Genomic DNA, 14,942 nt, shown 5'->3' with positions numbered 1-14,942 from the left:
CTGTACATCTTTTATAAATGTACAGTTTACGTATGTATTATCATTACTAGTTGTCTAGTATCCAGTGCCAATTCCTCACTGAGACAAGGCATCGGCTTAGCAGAGTATGAGGATATACCATTTGTGTACAGAAAGGACTCTGCTTTCGAGAACACTCTGAAAACAGCATTTTCACTACTTGTAGTGATGGAAGAATTTCTCCAAAGTAGCAATTGAAAATAAACTCTTACTTTATGTTAATTTAATGCATATGTCAGGTGTTCTTGAGTTAACTCAGGGACACTCTCTCGCCCTTTTGTTTTAGGTGATGTTCTGCTTTGCAAGTGTTCAGCTATGTGCAGACTTTTTAGTAAATACCCTAATAACTCAAACATCTTAAGCAGGGCACGAAAAAATAGAACCAAAGCCTTCTGAGTGCACAATATATGCATTTGTGAAGACTTATTGCACACAGACATAAAACGACCTGTTCTAGGAGGCACTAGAGTCTCTTTGTACTAGGCGCAGGCTGATGCATTAGGCACACTCCCGAACACAAAGAAAAGGTCTGCTTTGTATTTTGTTCAGTCCCTGGCTCTACTCTCCTCCTTTGTTCTCCCATACAGCGGGATGTATTTGGCCCATAATGAAACAAGATATTTTATCAAGAATTAGGTGAGTTCAAAATTGTTTATTTGGAACATGGTTAGTATGTATCTACATTTTTATCTTAAAAAAAAAAAAACAACAGGAAAAAAGGAGAGTTCTTTTTTATTATTGACTCTCATGCTGCCTCTATTGTTCTCTGTTTAAAGTTTGAGAAAAATGTTCTGAATTATTTTCCTATTTGCTTTCAAACTACCTTTCTTTCAAGGAAAAGAATATCCAAAAGCACTTCAGAACAGTGGAATAGAGTTACACTGAGCCTGAAGGTATTCAGGTATTACGGTGACTAGCGTGGTATTCACATTTACATAAAAGTGTAATGAATAATAATCTAATACCTTTTATTTCTCTCACACATAAATTCTTGTATAATAAGACCACAGTTTTTTAATCTTTGTGATGGGAATGCTCATCAATTTAACTCATTATCTAAATTTTACTAAGTATCCTAAAATTGCACTTGAGTGGTATAGTCAGCGGAGAGGGTCACCAAACTATTCTTTACACTGTTACTGGTTGTTTGCACATTCCATGGAGAACTACTGTAGTAATACATATAATGCTTCTAGTTAATTTGAAAAATGCCAACACTTAGTGTGTTCCAATCATGCACAATTTATGGTTTTAAGGCACTAGCCATTATCAAAACTGAAACTCTGAAAGCTTTCACCTTAATTGTTTAGATATTATCATAAGATGTCATCTTTGTCTCTAATTTCCACTTCTGGAAACATGTGAGACTATTTTTTTTGTCATTTACCACCGAGAGTGATTGTTTTAAAGCCTGTCTTTCTGCTTCTCAGTGACACTTTGAAATGCAGTTTGCTGGTAGAGGCAATCAGGTAAGTCTGGCTAGCTTTACACACTGCAATTCAGCATATTTCTTAATCTGAAGTTTTTATCTTAAAGATACAGTTGAGTTATTTTGTAGTGCTCTGTAGAAATCTGCATAGATCTGAAAATTTTGTTTCACCAGAGCTTTTGTTTGTCACAAGGATGCGACTTCTAGGGTCTCCTAAACATTTGTCTCGTTATTGGCAAACATATTCTTTTCTATCCACTGTCACTGGCAAGTTGCCTGTCCAGTTCTCCATCTTTCTATAATGTGTACTGTAGGGATGACATAAGATATTATTTTTATTAGGTGGAGTTGGTTGAAGAAACTCGACAGCTGGACTCTGTGTACTTTAGAAAACTCCAGGCTTTGCATCAAGAAAGCGTTTCCAAGAAGAATGAGGTAAGACAAGTACCTACTAACAAAAACAAACTCCTTTTCTGTCACAGAGGGTTAACACTTGAAGTGTCAGCAATGAAAGATTGCCTACATGCCAGTTTAGAGAAGCAAGTAGTCTGATTTTTGCCATCCATCTACTGGGAAATTGATAGCCACTGTGTTAATTACAAATTCAGTTCTTCTGTTAGTTACACCAATATCACACTATCGTAAGATTGGACTCAATGGGACAGTCTCCACTAGTGGAGTGTATTTTGGGCCCCTGGGCTTGAATACGTCTATTTCAAGTAAATTACAGATATGTATTAGTTTATTTGATTATGGAACCTGCACACATTAATATGTTTAAAGCAAACTTAAGAATAAAGCTGATTAAGAGCTGGAGCCTTAACTCAATTTATTTTCTTAGTGATCACAAAGCTGTTCTATGGAGATAGAAGTTATCTAATGCAGGATTATTAGGCTGAGCAAAATATAGATGAAAAAGTAGTTATGTAAGTGAAATAATTTCTTCCCTCAGAGTACTGTTGCTGACACTGATCTGCCATCCTTCCCTGATGTTCTCAAAGAAGCTCAGCACTTGCATCAAGCTTCCAAAAAACTGACAGGTTCTAATTTGTATGACCTGTTCCACAACAAAGAGAAGTTAGAACAGTTCTGGGTTTTTCTTAATGAGCATTCTGCTGGGTATGTTTCTTCATTATATAATTAATTTACTTGTTTTTAAGTTCAGAAGAAATCTTTGTTGAGTATCTTGACTATCTAAATATTCATGGCTTTTAATTTTTTTTTTTAAATGTTTGCATATTTGTGAAATATACATGCACATTGTCTGACAACTGAATTATCTTAACTTTTTTGGAGGTAAAAATCCTTCTATCATAGCACGTTTGCAGTCTGGTTTTACTTTCAGTTTATACTCTGGCAAAACCCTGAGTACAGCGATTAACCAATGAGTAAAAACTGATCTTTTTTGTACAGATTCAATTTAGCACGTTTACAAAATAAGGCAAAATGTTACAAAAGTATACAAGTAGAATCTGGCCATGTCATTCTCATAGTGTGAAAGCAGCTGCAGTTTTGTGTTTGCACTGATCCAGACAGAAAAAAGTATCAGCCACTAGTAGATACAGTTTATGGAAAGCTTTTGAAAAATAGCCCACTTGTTTAAGAATGAAGATCTGAACAGAAGTTCTAGCAGAAGTATATGTGAGTTTGCTACTTTTTTTGTTTGTTTGTTTGTTTGTTTTTCCCCAAGCCTCTTTAATTTCTACCCTGTTTTAGGAAGAGTCAAATGTACTCCTTAACTGCTAGCAAGTCCCTTAATTTTCACTTCCCACTAGCTGATGCTTTGCATGTTGTCTATTACTCATGGATAAGTACTACTATGATTTTAAAATGGATATTGGCCACCTTAGTGTACAGAGATGTTCATCTAACACAGGATTTCTCTGGCCAAGACACAGTCTCACCACTTTTGTGCCACATCATAGGCTCCTTCTGTAGTCAGAGAGAGAAAAAAACATTTATGGAGACAATTTTTCTAATTCTGAAGGGGATACCTAAAATTAATAACTCCCAAATATAGTTATTTTTCTTCACTGACTACAATAAGGTAACAAGCTCAGATAGAAATTTTCATAGTGTAGGTGTCCATGTTCAATTAAGCATGGTGCCACTCTTTTTCTTAGTTGCCTAGATCAGCAGCCTCCAGATATTTTTGATTATGCACTACTAGCAGTAAAAAAAAGTTGAGTATGCGTACCCAATATATGCATATTTATCTTTTCATGAATTATATACACTTACTACTGACATTCTGATTTTTCCTTTCTCCCTCCCTATGGGTTGTCTCATGTACCTCTGAGATGTGCAAACTCCATTTTGGAGACGATGAGTATAGACTTCCTCTCTAACTGGGGAGATGGTAGCAATCACCAGTGAAATGGCTGCAATGGAGTCCTTGATGTACATGCTGAATCACGTCTGAGAGTTCCTGTCTCTCTATTAATCATGGACAATTGTCGAATGATAGAGCCAGGGAAATATTTAGTTTATGTACAAATTGTCTTTTGTAAAAATTCCTAATGAAGAAAAATGTGAAAAAGTCTCAGAAAACAGTGTTTTAAAGATAGCTCTTGACCTACTGACTTAAGTCTGTCATGGCTCAATTGTAAGTGAAGTTTTGGAAAGAACAGATTGGTTACTGAGTGCCTGAGCACAAATTCTGGTAAGAAACAAAATCAAATTCCATTAATTAATATTCCATTAAACATACAGGATGCATTAATGCAATTGCAGGCTAATTTGTCTCACTTTGGCTTCATGGGTTATTAGTTCTTAGTTATTATTTCTTAGTTATTATTTCTTTTTGCCAGAGCAACTGAGTAGGCACATGCTCCTGATCTGTTGGAATTATAAAGTAGAGCATGCTTAGATAAGCCATCATTGTAAACAGTTTAAGCTAATACATTTTAAGAGGATATATTTTGGTTTTTTTAGTGAGATGGACATATTTGGTCAGTTGGCATGGATAGATGACAAGCGATAATTTCATAAACCACAGCAACTTGGATCACTTGCCTTTGGGTGAACTTATTTCCCTTTTGACATACTAACAGATGGAAGAATATCAATCTCGATAGAACCTAGGCCTGGAAGGGTCTCAAAAGACTTCTGAAAAGGAGATATCTATTCTTAAATCATTTGAATGCTTTTGAAAGTTTTAGTCAAAGATTAATGCTTCAAAAAAGCCAGTTAATAAACAAATGGAAAAGTGAAACAGATTTGTCTGAATTTAATGTTTCACATTTCCTGCTGCAAATATAATGAATGTCCTCATTGAAATGCTCACAAAACTTTGGATAGAAGATACTGTCAGAAAGCAGTCATATGAATTAACCTGAAAGTGTTGATATGTCAGTTATCCTGTCCTCTAGTTTAAAGAATAAAACCGATACATGTTCCATTAAAACAAACTCAAATAGACAGTATACACTCAAATGATTATGAACAATACAAAGACCAAGAATTGCATATGGAGATTGTCACTTATAAATAATTAAATAAGGAGTAAAGTTAGTAATTTATGAAAAGGCAGCCCACAAAAAACCCTAGAAATGAAATTTACCATAAATTGTTTTTGTCTGCTTGATTTACGGACTAACTCATGAGCTCCAGCACTCACGTGGGGTAGGAAGGGAAATGATTCCTGTGCAGCCATTCCTAGCTGTCATCCCTGCTCCTCTGTCACAAAGCGCTATGAAGAGGCAGAATGGGAATGTCGACTCGTCTCCTGGTGGCTCACAGCCTGCAGTATTGATTCAAATATTCATGTGTTTCTTTTTGCCTTCACTTTGTGAGCTCTGCTCTGTGTCTCTGGTTCACAGTCCCTGCTGGATTTAGCAGCATCAAACTGAGGAGTTTGCTCCTTTCCGCGGTACTTCAGAAGGACCCTATATGAGATCCCCAAGATGTGTTTTGATCTGTCTGTTCAGCATGTGCTATGGTCTCACCAGATGGTACAACCAAAGAAAAACTGACATAAAATTTCAGTCCGATGTAACCTGGTATTTAGGACTTAGCACTCTGGTGGTTTGTGGTTAAACTAATAACTCTCTAGAATGCTGATGAAATTAACTCTATATTGAAATAAACATTCTGTTTAAATTTGTTTGTAGAATGGATCTCATGTGCTGGCTAGATATTGAACAGTTCAGAAAGATGCTCCACAAGGATAAAGAAAAAAGGGAGGAAAAATCCAAGGAAATTAAAAACAAGTACCTGAACAAAAAATACTTCTTTGGACCCAACAGCCCAGCTACCAGAGAGCAACAAGAACAGGTACCAGTTACATAACCGCTCATTAAGAACACAAATTGGTGGGACTGAGATTAGAGTCCGTAATCAGCATTACTTTTGCTTTTCCCCAAGCTATCTCCTCAAATATTATCTTCATTTTTGGCTCGTACTTTGTATTTTTTGGAACAGAACTAGTCTAGTTCTATTGTGCTTATAGAGGTTCTTTGCTTCCTGTTCAGGCTTGTCTTCTCAGATAGACAGATAGAACATCTCTCTTTAAATCCCCATTTGAGGCCACAGCCAGGACACACACAGCACAACTCAAAAGAAAGTGTTAAAATGGCTTTCAGATAGAGTGGCTTGTTCCAGCTTCCTATTTTGGTATGTCAGTAAAGTCACAGATGGCAAGTCTGAGCTGTGGTACTCTGAAATATCTTGATAGTTATGAAATTTACTTGGTCAAGCTGGGGTACTTTTTGCCAGGGTCTGTATTCTATTATAGGTAGGGACAAATATAATCTGTTCCCTTTTATGAAAAGTACATGTGAGCCTTGAGTAAGCATGCTTTGCTTACAGTTAAGCTCATGCTTTGCTAAATCAAGGATGTAGAGAGACAAAGGACTTTTGGTATACACAAAAGTTTATGTCATATGTTATTGTATTTGGATTGCTTAGCTAATGCATTCAGGTGGAGGATGGGGACAAATCCTTCATGATCGGCTTCCTCCAGCGGTTCTGCTTGAAATTCAGCACTGGGTCCAGAAGAGATTAGAAGAACAATGGCTGCCATTGTTCCTGGCAGATGAACAACAAGGGGCAGAAGGACAAGCAAAGGTAAATTTTTAACAACAACACATGCAAGCATTGTTTTTTGTTTGGGTCATAATTTACCAATGGGATTAAAAGATTCAGATGAAAAGCAGCCTATAATTCACATTCAGATCACATTGAAAAAAACACCTAACACATACAGGTTGAAGCATTTCACTTGCTAATTGTGAGGGAGGTTCATCTGAAGGCTTAATCTGGTTCACAGCAGTTAGATCCTACACCTGAAGAAGCTGGTGTTGGCTCTGCTGCCAGCTAGACTGCTGGGGGGGAATGCTCATCTTTGCTGCACTGTTGCTCTCTCCATAAGCCATTCGGCCCAAGCCATACACTTGCACATAGAAGAAATGCTGCTTTGTAAAGGATTTACCCAAGAGGACAACAACACAAACAAATGAGTAGGCTTCCCATGCTGCGTGCTCTCTCTCTTATACACCGTCCATATTTTCCCATCTGGAGTTGCAGTGCTTGTAGAAATTACTCCAGATCTTGTGAAATTCTACTGAGTCAAGGAGGTTAACTACTACAGGTCTTGCTTCCCATTGGTTACTTTAAAAAGTTGCCAGAAAAGAAGAAATGAGGAACCTTTCACTCCTACTGTCTCATTAGAAAGACTGGGGAATGGGCAGAGCTAACATCTGGCTTTCATGGCTGGGATCTGCGCAGGAATATCATCCTGCAGGTGACAGTTGCAAAAAGACTTGTTTTCTCTGCGCTGCCACAAAAGCTCTGAATGTCAGAGCAGATGGAAACTTGACGGTTCCACCACGTGGACACGCATGCACACTGCACTGATTCATAAAACCCATGATCTTCTTCACATCAAAAGGTTTGTTAGATGTGTTGTCAGAACTGTAGTGGATGCTTTTAATTGATCCAGAGCACTAAGCAATCAGAAAGTAGAGGTTCTCATAAGACAAATGATTCTTTTAATAATGAATATGTTAAGGCAAAATTTCCTAACCTTCTGCCCTTTTTATCTGAATTTTGCTTCCCTGATGAGCCTTGGCACAAGACCATGGGATAAGGCTAAGCTGCTTCCAGTTCTGGAAGCTTGCTCATGCCTATTCTTGCACCTGCTGCACTGTACTGGCAGGAAGAATAGCCCCCACAGTCTGGAAAACACTGAATTAAACTCTAATAAACAGTTTACAGGAAATACATAGTTTTAATCTGCTTTTAGTCTGTCCCTAACTCCATTTATGTCTCACTGCTCTTTTCTCTTTCTTACTGCAAATTCAGAGGATGAAAAGGTCCTTTGAAGAATGTATTTTAGAAGAAATGAAACCAGATGACATTCTCCACTTGGCTTCATATTTCACAGTGACCAAATGCTGTGGGCATGCTATGTAGCCCTTATTCAGGAAATCTGCCCTTGATTTGATGTGTATTTTTTGCTGCAAAGAAGCTGAAGGATCAAGTCTCTTTTTCTGATATGTCTGTCCAGAAGAGCAAAAACATTTCATTTAAGAAACACCCTAATATTAGAACCCAAAATACAACATGGATGGTTCCTCAGAACATTATGGCTAAGACAAACCAGTGGAAGAGCAAAATTTAACTGCCATTGCCTCCTGACTTCTGAATGCCTTGGTCTTAATGAACGTGTGCTTATTTATATAATAAGCTGCTATATGTATTATTTATATATATAGCTTAACAGAGGATGGTGCTCTTGTTTTGGGTCCACAATAAGTTTCATGCATCAAGAGCCAAATGAAGATGTTTCAACTATTCTTCCACTGCAGTCTCAATCATTAGAGGGCTGATCATCAAACAAGAAGATTTTAAAAATGAAATGACAATCTTTTGTTCAACCATAGGTAATGGACAAAACTGAAGATCTCCTAACACAAAAACAGAAGACAACTAGGACGTGGAAGGCAAGTGAAGTTTATTATGTCTCTTGTGTCTGCAGTTTCACTGTCTTTTCTGTTTGGACCTTGCACATGATTGTATTGGCTACAGTAAGGTAATTACTCGCATTAATGATGAATTTAGCTCCCTGCTGGATGTTCATGGTAAATTTCTCTCCCTTCCTGTCTGGAGAGGTCATACTTGAAAAAAAAAGTCCTTTGTTCTGCACTGTAGATTACTCTTAACCCTCCTTAAACTGGTATTGTACCTTTAATTCACATTTATCTGTATTTTGCATGCAGTGGACTTATTGGGACAAGCTGTTCATTCTAGCATCTGGTAGTTTATTTATTATTGCGAGTGGATTACGTGCAGACACAAAAGGGAATGTGAAGTATGCAGTGGAGTGGGCAGGTTTAATCATATCTCACAGTATCTGTTTCATTTAGAATTGTATTTTAATCTTAAAGCACTGAGATAATATCAATTTTAAACATCTTAAACCTTTGTAATAATACATTTCATCAGATGTTTGCCAGTGTTTTCTCTTGAAGAGCAGTGAACTCTTGGTGATTGCCAACATACAAGTTGGGTACATTTATTCACTTGAACTTTTATTGTGTGTTGAAATCAAACTGGAGACCCGGTCACCAATTATCCATGCAAACCATTAGCTCGGAAGAGATCCAAAGTGCATGTGTGTTCTGTTAACTAAGTTTTCTTTCTGTCTGTTTGTCAGGAAGATAGTTATTTTCTGTATTCTGCTTTAAGGTTGCTGACCCAAAAGCTAAGCGGTACTTGTACATTAGTGTAGAATTGGGAGCAGCATTATGTTCTTCCTTTTATGAACATGCCCCAAAAATGATTTTTCTCAAAAACTGTCTAATCCTGGTCACAGTGGATGGCCCATATGTGGAGATGTGGAGTACATCTGAGAAGATGCTGTCTTACAAACTGAGTTGGCTTTATTTTAACCAAGGGACCCTTTGGGCAATCAGCACACATCGTTCTGCAGGGATAGGTGCCCATCTCTGGTGCCTCTGCAGCAGAACATGGAGCATTGATACCCTTGATTTTAGGTAAAACTGTAGAGTGACTTTCAGCTTAGAATCAGGTTAGATTTCTAGGACTGTTTGCAACTAAAAATGTTTCTGTCCCATCCAGACTGTTGAACAGCACTCCATCCCTCCAGGACTTTGAGAGTTTTGTCCCACTGTTAGAAGATAGTTTTCATTTATCCATCTGATAACAGAGGGTGACTGTTTGGCTTGCTCCTCAGTGACAGCACAAGAACTGTTTGTTCAGGAAGGCAGGCCAGCCTGAACTTCATTTCAAACAAAATGTCCCTGCATAAGCCATCTTTCTTTCTCCACCCTTTCCTGGCTGCCTACTTGCTCTCTTCTTTGCAGCAAGAGGATTTCCAAAATGTCTCGATGACTTTAAATTCTATTTTACTATTGGTAGCTTTATTCCACAGAGAGCAAACTCTCCAGCTTCTGTTGGTGATCATGGCAACACTTTTCAAAACTCATTTTGTTAGTGAGATCCCTGTCAGAAGCATTTAACAACTTCTAGCTATGTGGTTTGTCTGTTCCTTTTTCTTTGTTGTTTGTTTGCACAAAACTCAAACTGTTCTCTAGAAAAGTAGCCTGTTGCCATAATCAATAACAATAGCTGTTTCCATACTTTATAGTATGTAGTCATATGGTCTAAATCATTGTCAGTCATTTCCTCTCCCATCACGTTTTCCAAAAAATGTTGCCCAAACCAAACTGGAAAAAAAAGAAAAGAAACGAAAAGAAAGAAATGAAACCTTGCCAAATTCTATTGTATCCATGTCATAAACTCGTAAACTACTGAAAGTTAGGGTCAGCGCAAAGATAAGAATCAGACAGTTTAAGCTAACTAATGCCTTTGTTATTGCTTTTTGAAACAAAGTTTATTTGGTGCATTTATTTCTTCTTTTGACAGCATGTGGACAACAAGAGGGTTTCTTCATCCAGTGAAATAATTGCTTTCCGCAAAGCGCTGTTGGATCCAGTGACAGCAAATCAGTTTCAGCGCTTTGTGTCACTGAAGGGAGACCTACTGGAGAATGGAGTGCTCTTTTGGCAAGAGGTACAGAAGTATAAGGTACGGTAGTAAAGCGGCACAAGGGGACTACCATTCAGTTTGTAAGCAAATGTCATCTGTTACTGCAAATTAGGAAAACTGTAACAAGAATATCTCTAAGTATTTTCTTGTTCATAGGAAAACCTCATTCACTGTTTAACTGGTTTTGTTCCTTCAGAGTAATTGCTTTTTAGTGACTTGAATATATTTTGCCTGTATTTCTTTTACTTGTTCAAACTCTAACATTCTCTTGAATCCCCAAGGGTTACTATTAACCAGCTAATGCCCTGATTTTGGTATATATCTTCTGAGAACCAGCAAATATGAAAGCATTAAAATGTTCATTCTGTCTTTATAGCTGAATACTGTTAAACAGAGAGACTATTGCTGAGTTTGGTAATTTCGTAACAACCAGAGAGAAATTTTAAATGCAAGCAAATGTACAAATATAAAGATAGTATCTGCACCAAAAACTTGCATGTAAAATGCAGCCGCCAGCTGCCTTGTGTTCCACACGGTGCAGTTGCATCTGACTGCAGCTGAGGAGGTGGCCAAAGTCAGCAGTGATTTCCTCTTCCTCCGTATATATACATGCCTCATCGTGCAATTGTGGCAGTGTGAGGCAACACACCACCAGAATCTTCTGGAGTGAAACTTTAAATTACACAGCAGCCTCTCAGTAGCACCCTGGACTGAATTCAAGAGCACCATGGATCTTTCCCTTGTTCCTCTTTTCTTTTGCCTTTGGGACACTGCAGAGCCTCTCTTGGGCTCCTGAACAGGGTGGTCTGGGAGCATGAGGTTAGCTAACATGCTCAGAAATTAGGAGGTAAACACAGGTGATGCTGCAGTAGCACTTGAGAATCTTGCTGCAGGCACATAGCTGCATTTTCACTAGTTCTGGTATTTGAATTTGGGGTCTATTTTAGAAGCCACAGCTCCACTGCTTCCAGAGGGCAACTGTCCTGTCCTCACAGTGGCTCTGACCTCAGGATGAGGAACTGTAGGCTGAAATGCTCTCTGGAGGTGCTGCTATCTCTCTCTTGGTTACCGGGAGACTAGCTTAGACTAGGAGCTTGTCATTAGGGCACCCAGAGGTAGATGACATGAATTCTTCTCAGAATAACTGATGTTTTTTCATATTTGTTCCTCTTCATTCCTATACTGTGGAGAACACTAACTTGCGGCAAAATGTGGAATGTAGTTTAAACTGTTTTTTTTTTTTTTTTTGTGGATCTGCTTTCTGAAGAAAGCTTTCATTGTTTTATTTCCTCCCTCCTCTCCTTCTTTTTTGTTAATTTTATTTGTCTTCTTATCAAGAAAAAGTACAGTCTGACCATATTTCTACATGCATGCGATTTGTCACGGTTGGCAGTTGATGCTCTTTATAGAAACAAAGGGCTGGAGTAGTAGGAGTGTTGTGGGTCAGGCTGAACTGGAGGAATATTGCCAAAGATGTGGGCAGTGCTCTGCATAGTGCATGCCTGTGTTGTCTGAGCCCTATCATGCCATCAGTTCAGACAGAACTCACTTGGGGAGCCGCTGTCTGCATTGCTCCTTGTAACCCATTCGGGCTGGCGGCACATCTTGGGACAAACAAAAAATAAAGATTTTTTTTTTTGGAAAACAAATGTGAAGAAATATAACTCTGTGGATCATTTCCATCTGTTCCTGTATGCTCATGTCTCATTCTTCTTCATATCTTATGGCTTGTTTTTTTTCCCACTTACTACTGCGCTCTGCTTTTTCTTCTATGCTAGATGAGCAAAGAAAGCCATAATATATTCTTAGGATACATTGAATATGTTTTTATATTGCTGTATTTTCTTTGTTGTAGCTGTTATCATTCTTTTTTCCTTCACAAAACTAAGAAGTATCCATAATAAAACAAACCAGCTCTTCCACATGCCACATTTCTGGTTAAAAGCCCTGTTTTTAATTTCTGCGCAAAGTAAATAGCCAGCCCCCTCTACCAAAACTAAATGCATATTCTTCATTTAGAGATCTCTCTTCCTGAGCATTCTCCAGAATGCTCATTGTGCCTTTAGTAGATACATGAAATAGTCTATTGTTATAGAAATGTCTTGATGGGTGGAAAGTATGAGTTTCAAAGGGTTTTAAGGAAGCTGAATGATTTTTCTCTCCTGTCAAAGTCCAGTGGTAGCATCATCAGAGTGTGAAAACACAGTTAAAATTGCCTTTACCAGAATTATAGGACCATATTAAAATGGTAGAAAACCCCATTGCCCCTTTGAGATCTCACCTTTGTAAGTTCAGGCTTGTTTTGTATTCTGTCTATCCTGCCATGAATTATTTCAGACCCTGATGTTTTGGGAAACTAGAAAATCTTAAAGAATGGGGAAATGAGAAGATTTCAATGAATGGTATACTGTACTTGCAGCTGAAATTGTCCTTCCTTGTGCCAACATTCCTGTCTGTAACATCTTGTACCCCTCTGAATAATGTTTTTGTGTTCTTGGAGTTTGTAGAGTGCTGGTGTGTCTTTTTTTTTTTAGTTATTATAGCAATGCTATTCATAGCAAGCTCGTTGTGAAAATCACAGTGCATTTCACGCCTGTAGGTATGATTTTCTTTTCAGCAATTCCTCCTATTTGCCTGTAATATACTCAGATTGAGGGCAGGATAAAAAATACACTAAACATCAGAACGTGCAGTCAGAAACTATCACCTAAAATCAATGACTGCTGTATATCTGCATTTGCAAACCAGAAGTCCCACTCATGTTTTAACTGTGGCTGTGACCATGCACATTTGCTATAAGAATTTCATCCTACACACTGAAGGAATCTGTCTGTATAATTATTTTTGTATGACTGCTACTCTTTGATCAGTGGGCCCCTGCAAAGGGTCTTGCATCTTTCTCTACATTGACTGAAAGTGCTGTTTTTCATCTTTCAGGATTTGTGCCATTCTCACTGTGATGATGCCACGGTCCAGAATAAGATCACGACTATTATTGATTGCTTTATCAATTCCACCGTACCCCCAGCTTTGCAGATTGACATTCCAACTGAACAAGCACAGAAGATTTTGGAGCACAGGAAAGAACTAGGACCTTACATTTTTAGAGAGGCGCAGGTAAGAAGCTGGGAGAATCTCTGAAGCAGATATGGCTGGAGTTTGTGTGGCTGATTTTAAGGACAGTCTTCATTGCTTCTGTGGCAGTTTTGACTCTGTATATAAGCCTAGACATGAAGTAGAAGACTAGAGTCATCATTTTCAGTGAAGACTGTCTGGTGAACACGACAGACAGGATTCAGCTATTTACTGCTATATAAGCTGGACAATTTGTGTGAGCTAGCTGATCCTAGAAAGGTGGTATCCAGGTCTGTGTAGGCACTCTGTCAGTATGAATGAACTTTGTTCATTTTTTGAGTCACTTGTTCTTTATCATTTAGTTAATGCCTGAGAAACAATTTACAGTTATTCGTTCACAGAAATATGAAAAAAATGCAGATGTGAGTAAAGCATAAAGCTTAACTTACTGAATCTTCCCCTTTATTACCGAACGTCTGCAGACAATTTTCTGTCTCTGATCTGTGTACTAATCAGACTGAGCAGCAATTTACGAACCCTTAGTGCAGACTTATTATTTTCTTATTCCTTGCTACTAACTTCTACGACATATCTTCTAAAAACAAGAAAGCTAGTTCTTCCCATAAAATTTCCAGCAACGCATTTAAAACTCAACTGTGAGTCCATAAAATATTTTGATTGAACTATGGTTTGTCAGAGAAAAGTGTAGGTATAATCCTAAGAGAAATAAGTCTCATTTCAGCCTGTGTGTGAAAAAAAAAAAAAAAAAAAAAAAAAGACAGAAAAGAGGCATAAAACCAAGGGAAGAACTTGGCCAAAAAGTTGTGACTCAAATATGATGGCGACTCAAATGTCACTTTCAGGTACTTTGAGCTCGAAGCCGTGAGGTGCTGAGCGTGCTTGACTCCTGAGAAGCCAACTTTCTGAATGAGAGTTAAAGATCTAAATAAAATGAAAAATGTGAGCCTCAGTACGTGCAGCAACAGAATTCGCTGAGCCCCTCTGTTTGCTCTGTAAAAATTGTTTTTCTTATTCTAGTTCAAAAAAGACCCTGTGAGAGATTATATCATTTAAAAATTATCCAAGATTTGCTCATAGATCTGTAATGTGGTTTAAGAGTCTTTCCAGAGGCAAAAAAAGTATTTCCTTTCTCTTAAGGAGGAAAAAACCTCTCTCCCTAATGAACTGAATATTTGAAATACTTGAGCAGTACAGTGGGGCAAAAGAAATTCTACTGGTGTATATTTTATCAAGAATACTTGTAAAAAAATGATGGATGTTTTCATTAATGCAAACAATTGTTTAGGGAAATATAAAAAAAGAAAGTGCCTTTTAACTGTGTTTTAGGAAGATTTCTCACCAGTAATAAACACACTGATGAAAAGCATGTGCCGAGCAAAGCTGGGTT

General features: G+C 37.8%; 1 protein-coding gene across 6 annotated transcripts in view; it reads left to right on the top strand.

Moving 5' to 3' along the window:
- RGS22 (regulator of G-protein signaling 22) overlaps positions 1-14,942 on the top strand; it is a 66,517-nt gene that overhangs the window by 37,389 nt on the left and 14,186 nt on the right. For all 6 annotated transcript variants that reach the window (XM_040695923.2, XM_040695921.2, XM_040695922.2 and 3 more), the window contains 7 exons: positions 1,790-1,882; positions 2,400-2,566; positions 5,560-5,722; positions 6,356-6,514; positions 8,332-8,391; positions 10,337-10,498; positions 13,397-13,576. In XM_040695923.2, the coding sequence (XP_040551857.1) occupies positions 1,790-1,882; positions 2,400-2,566; positions 5,560-5,722; positions 6,356-6,514; positions 8,332-8,391; positions 10,337-10,498; positions 13,397-13,576 (984 nt within the window). The remainder of the gene's footprint in view (positions 1-1,789; positions 1,883-2,399; positions 2,567-5,559; positions 5,723-6,355; positions 6,515-8,331; positions 8,392-10,336; positions 10,499-13,396; positions 13,577-14,942) is intronic.

The sequence above is a fragment of the Gallus gallus genome, chromosome 2, assembly GCF_016699485.2.
Source record: "Gallus gallus isolate bGalGal1 chromosome 2, bGalGal1.mat.broiler.GRCg7b, whole genome shotgun sequence".
NCBI lineage: Eukaryota > Metazoa > Chordata > Aves > Galliformes > Phasianidae > Gallus > Gallus gallus.
This window is presented reverse-complemented; position numbering and strand designations above follow the sequence as displayed.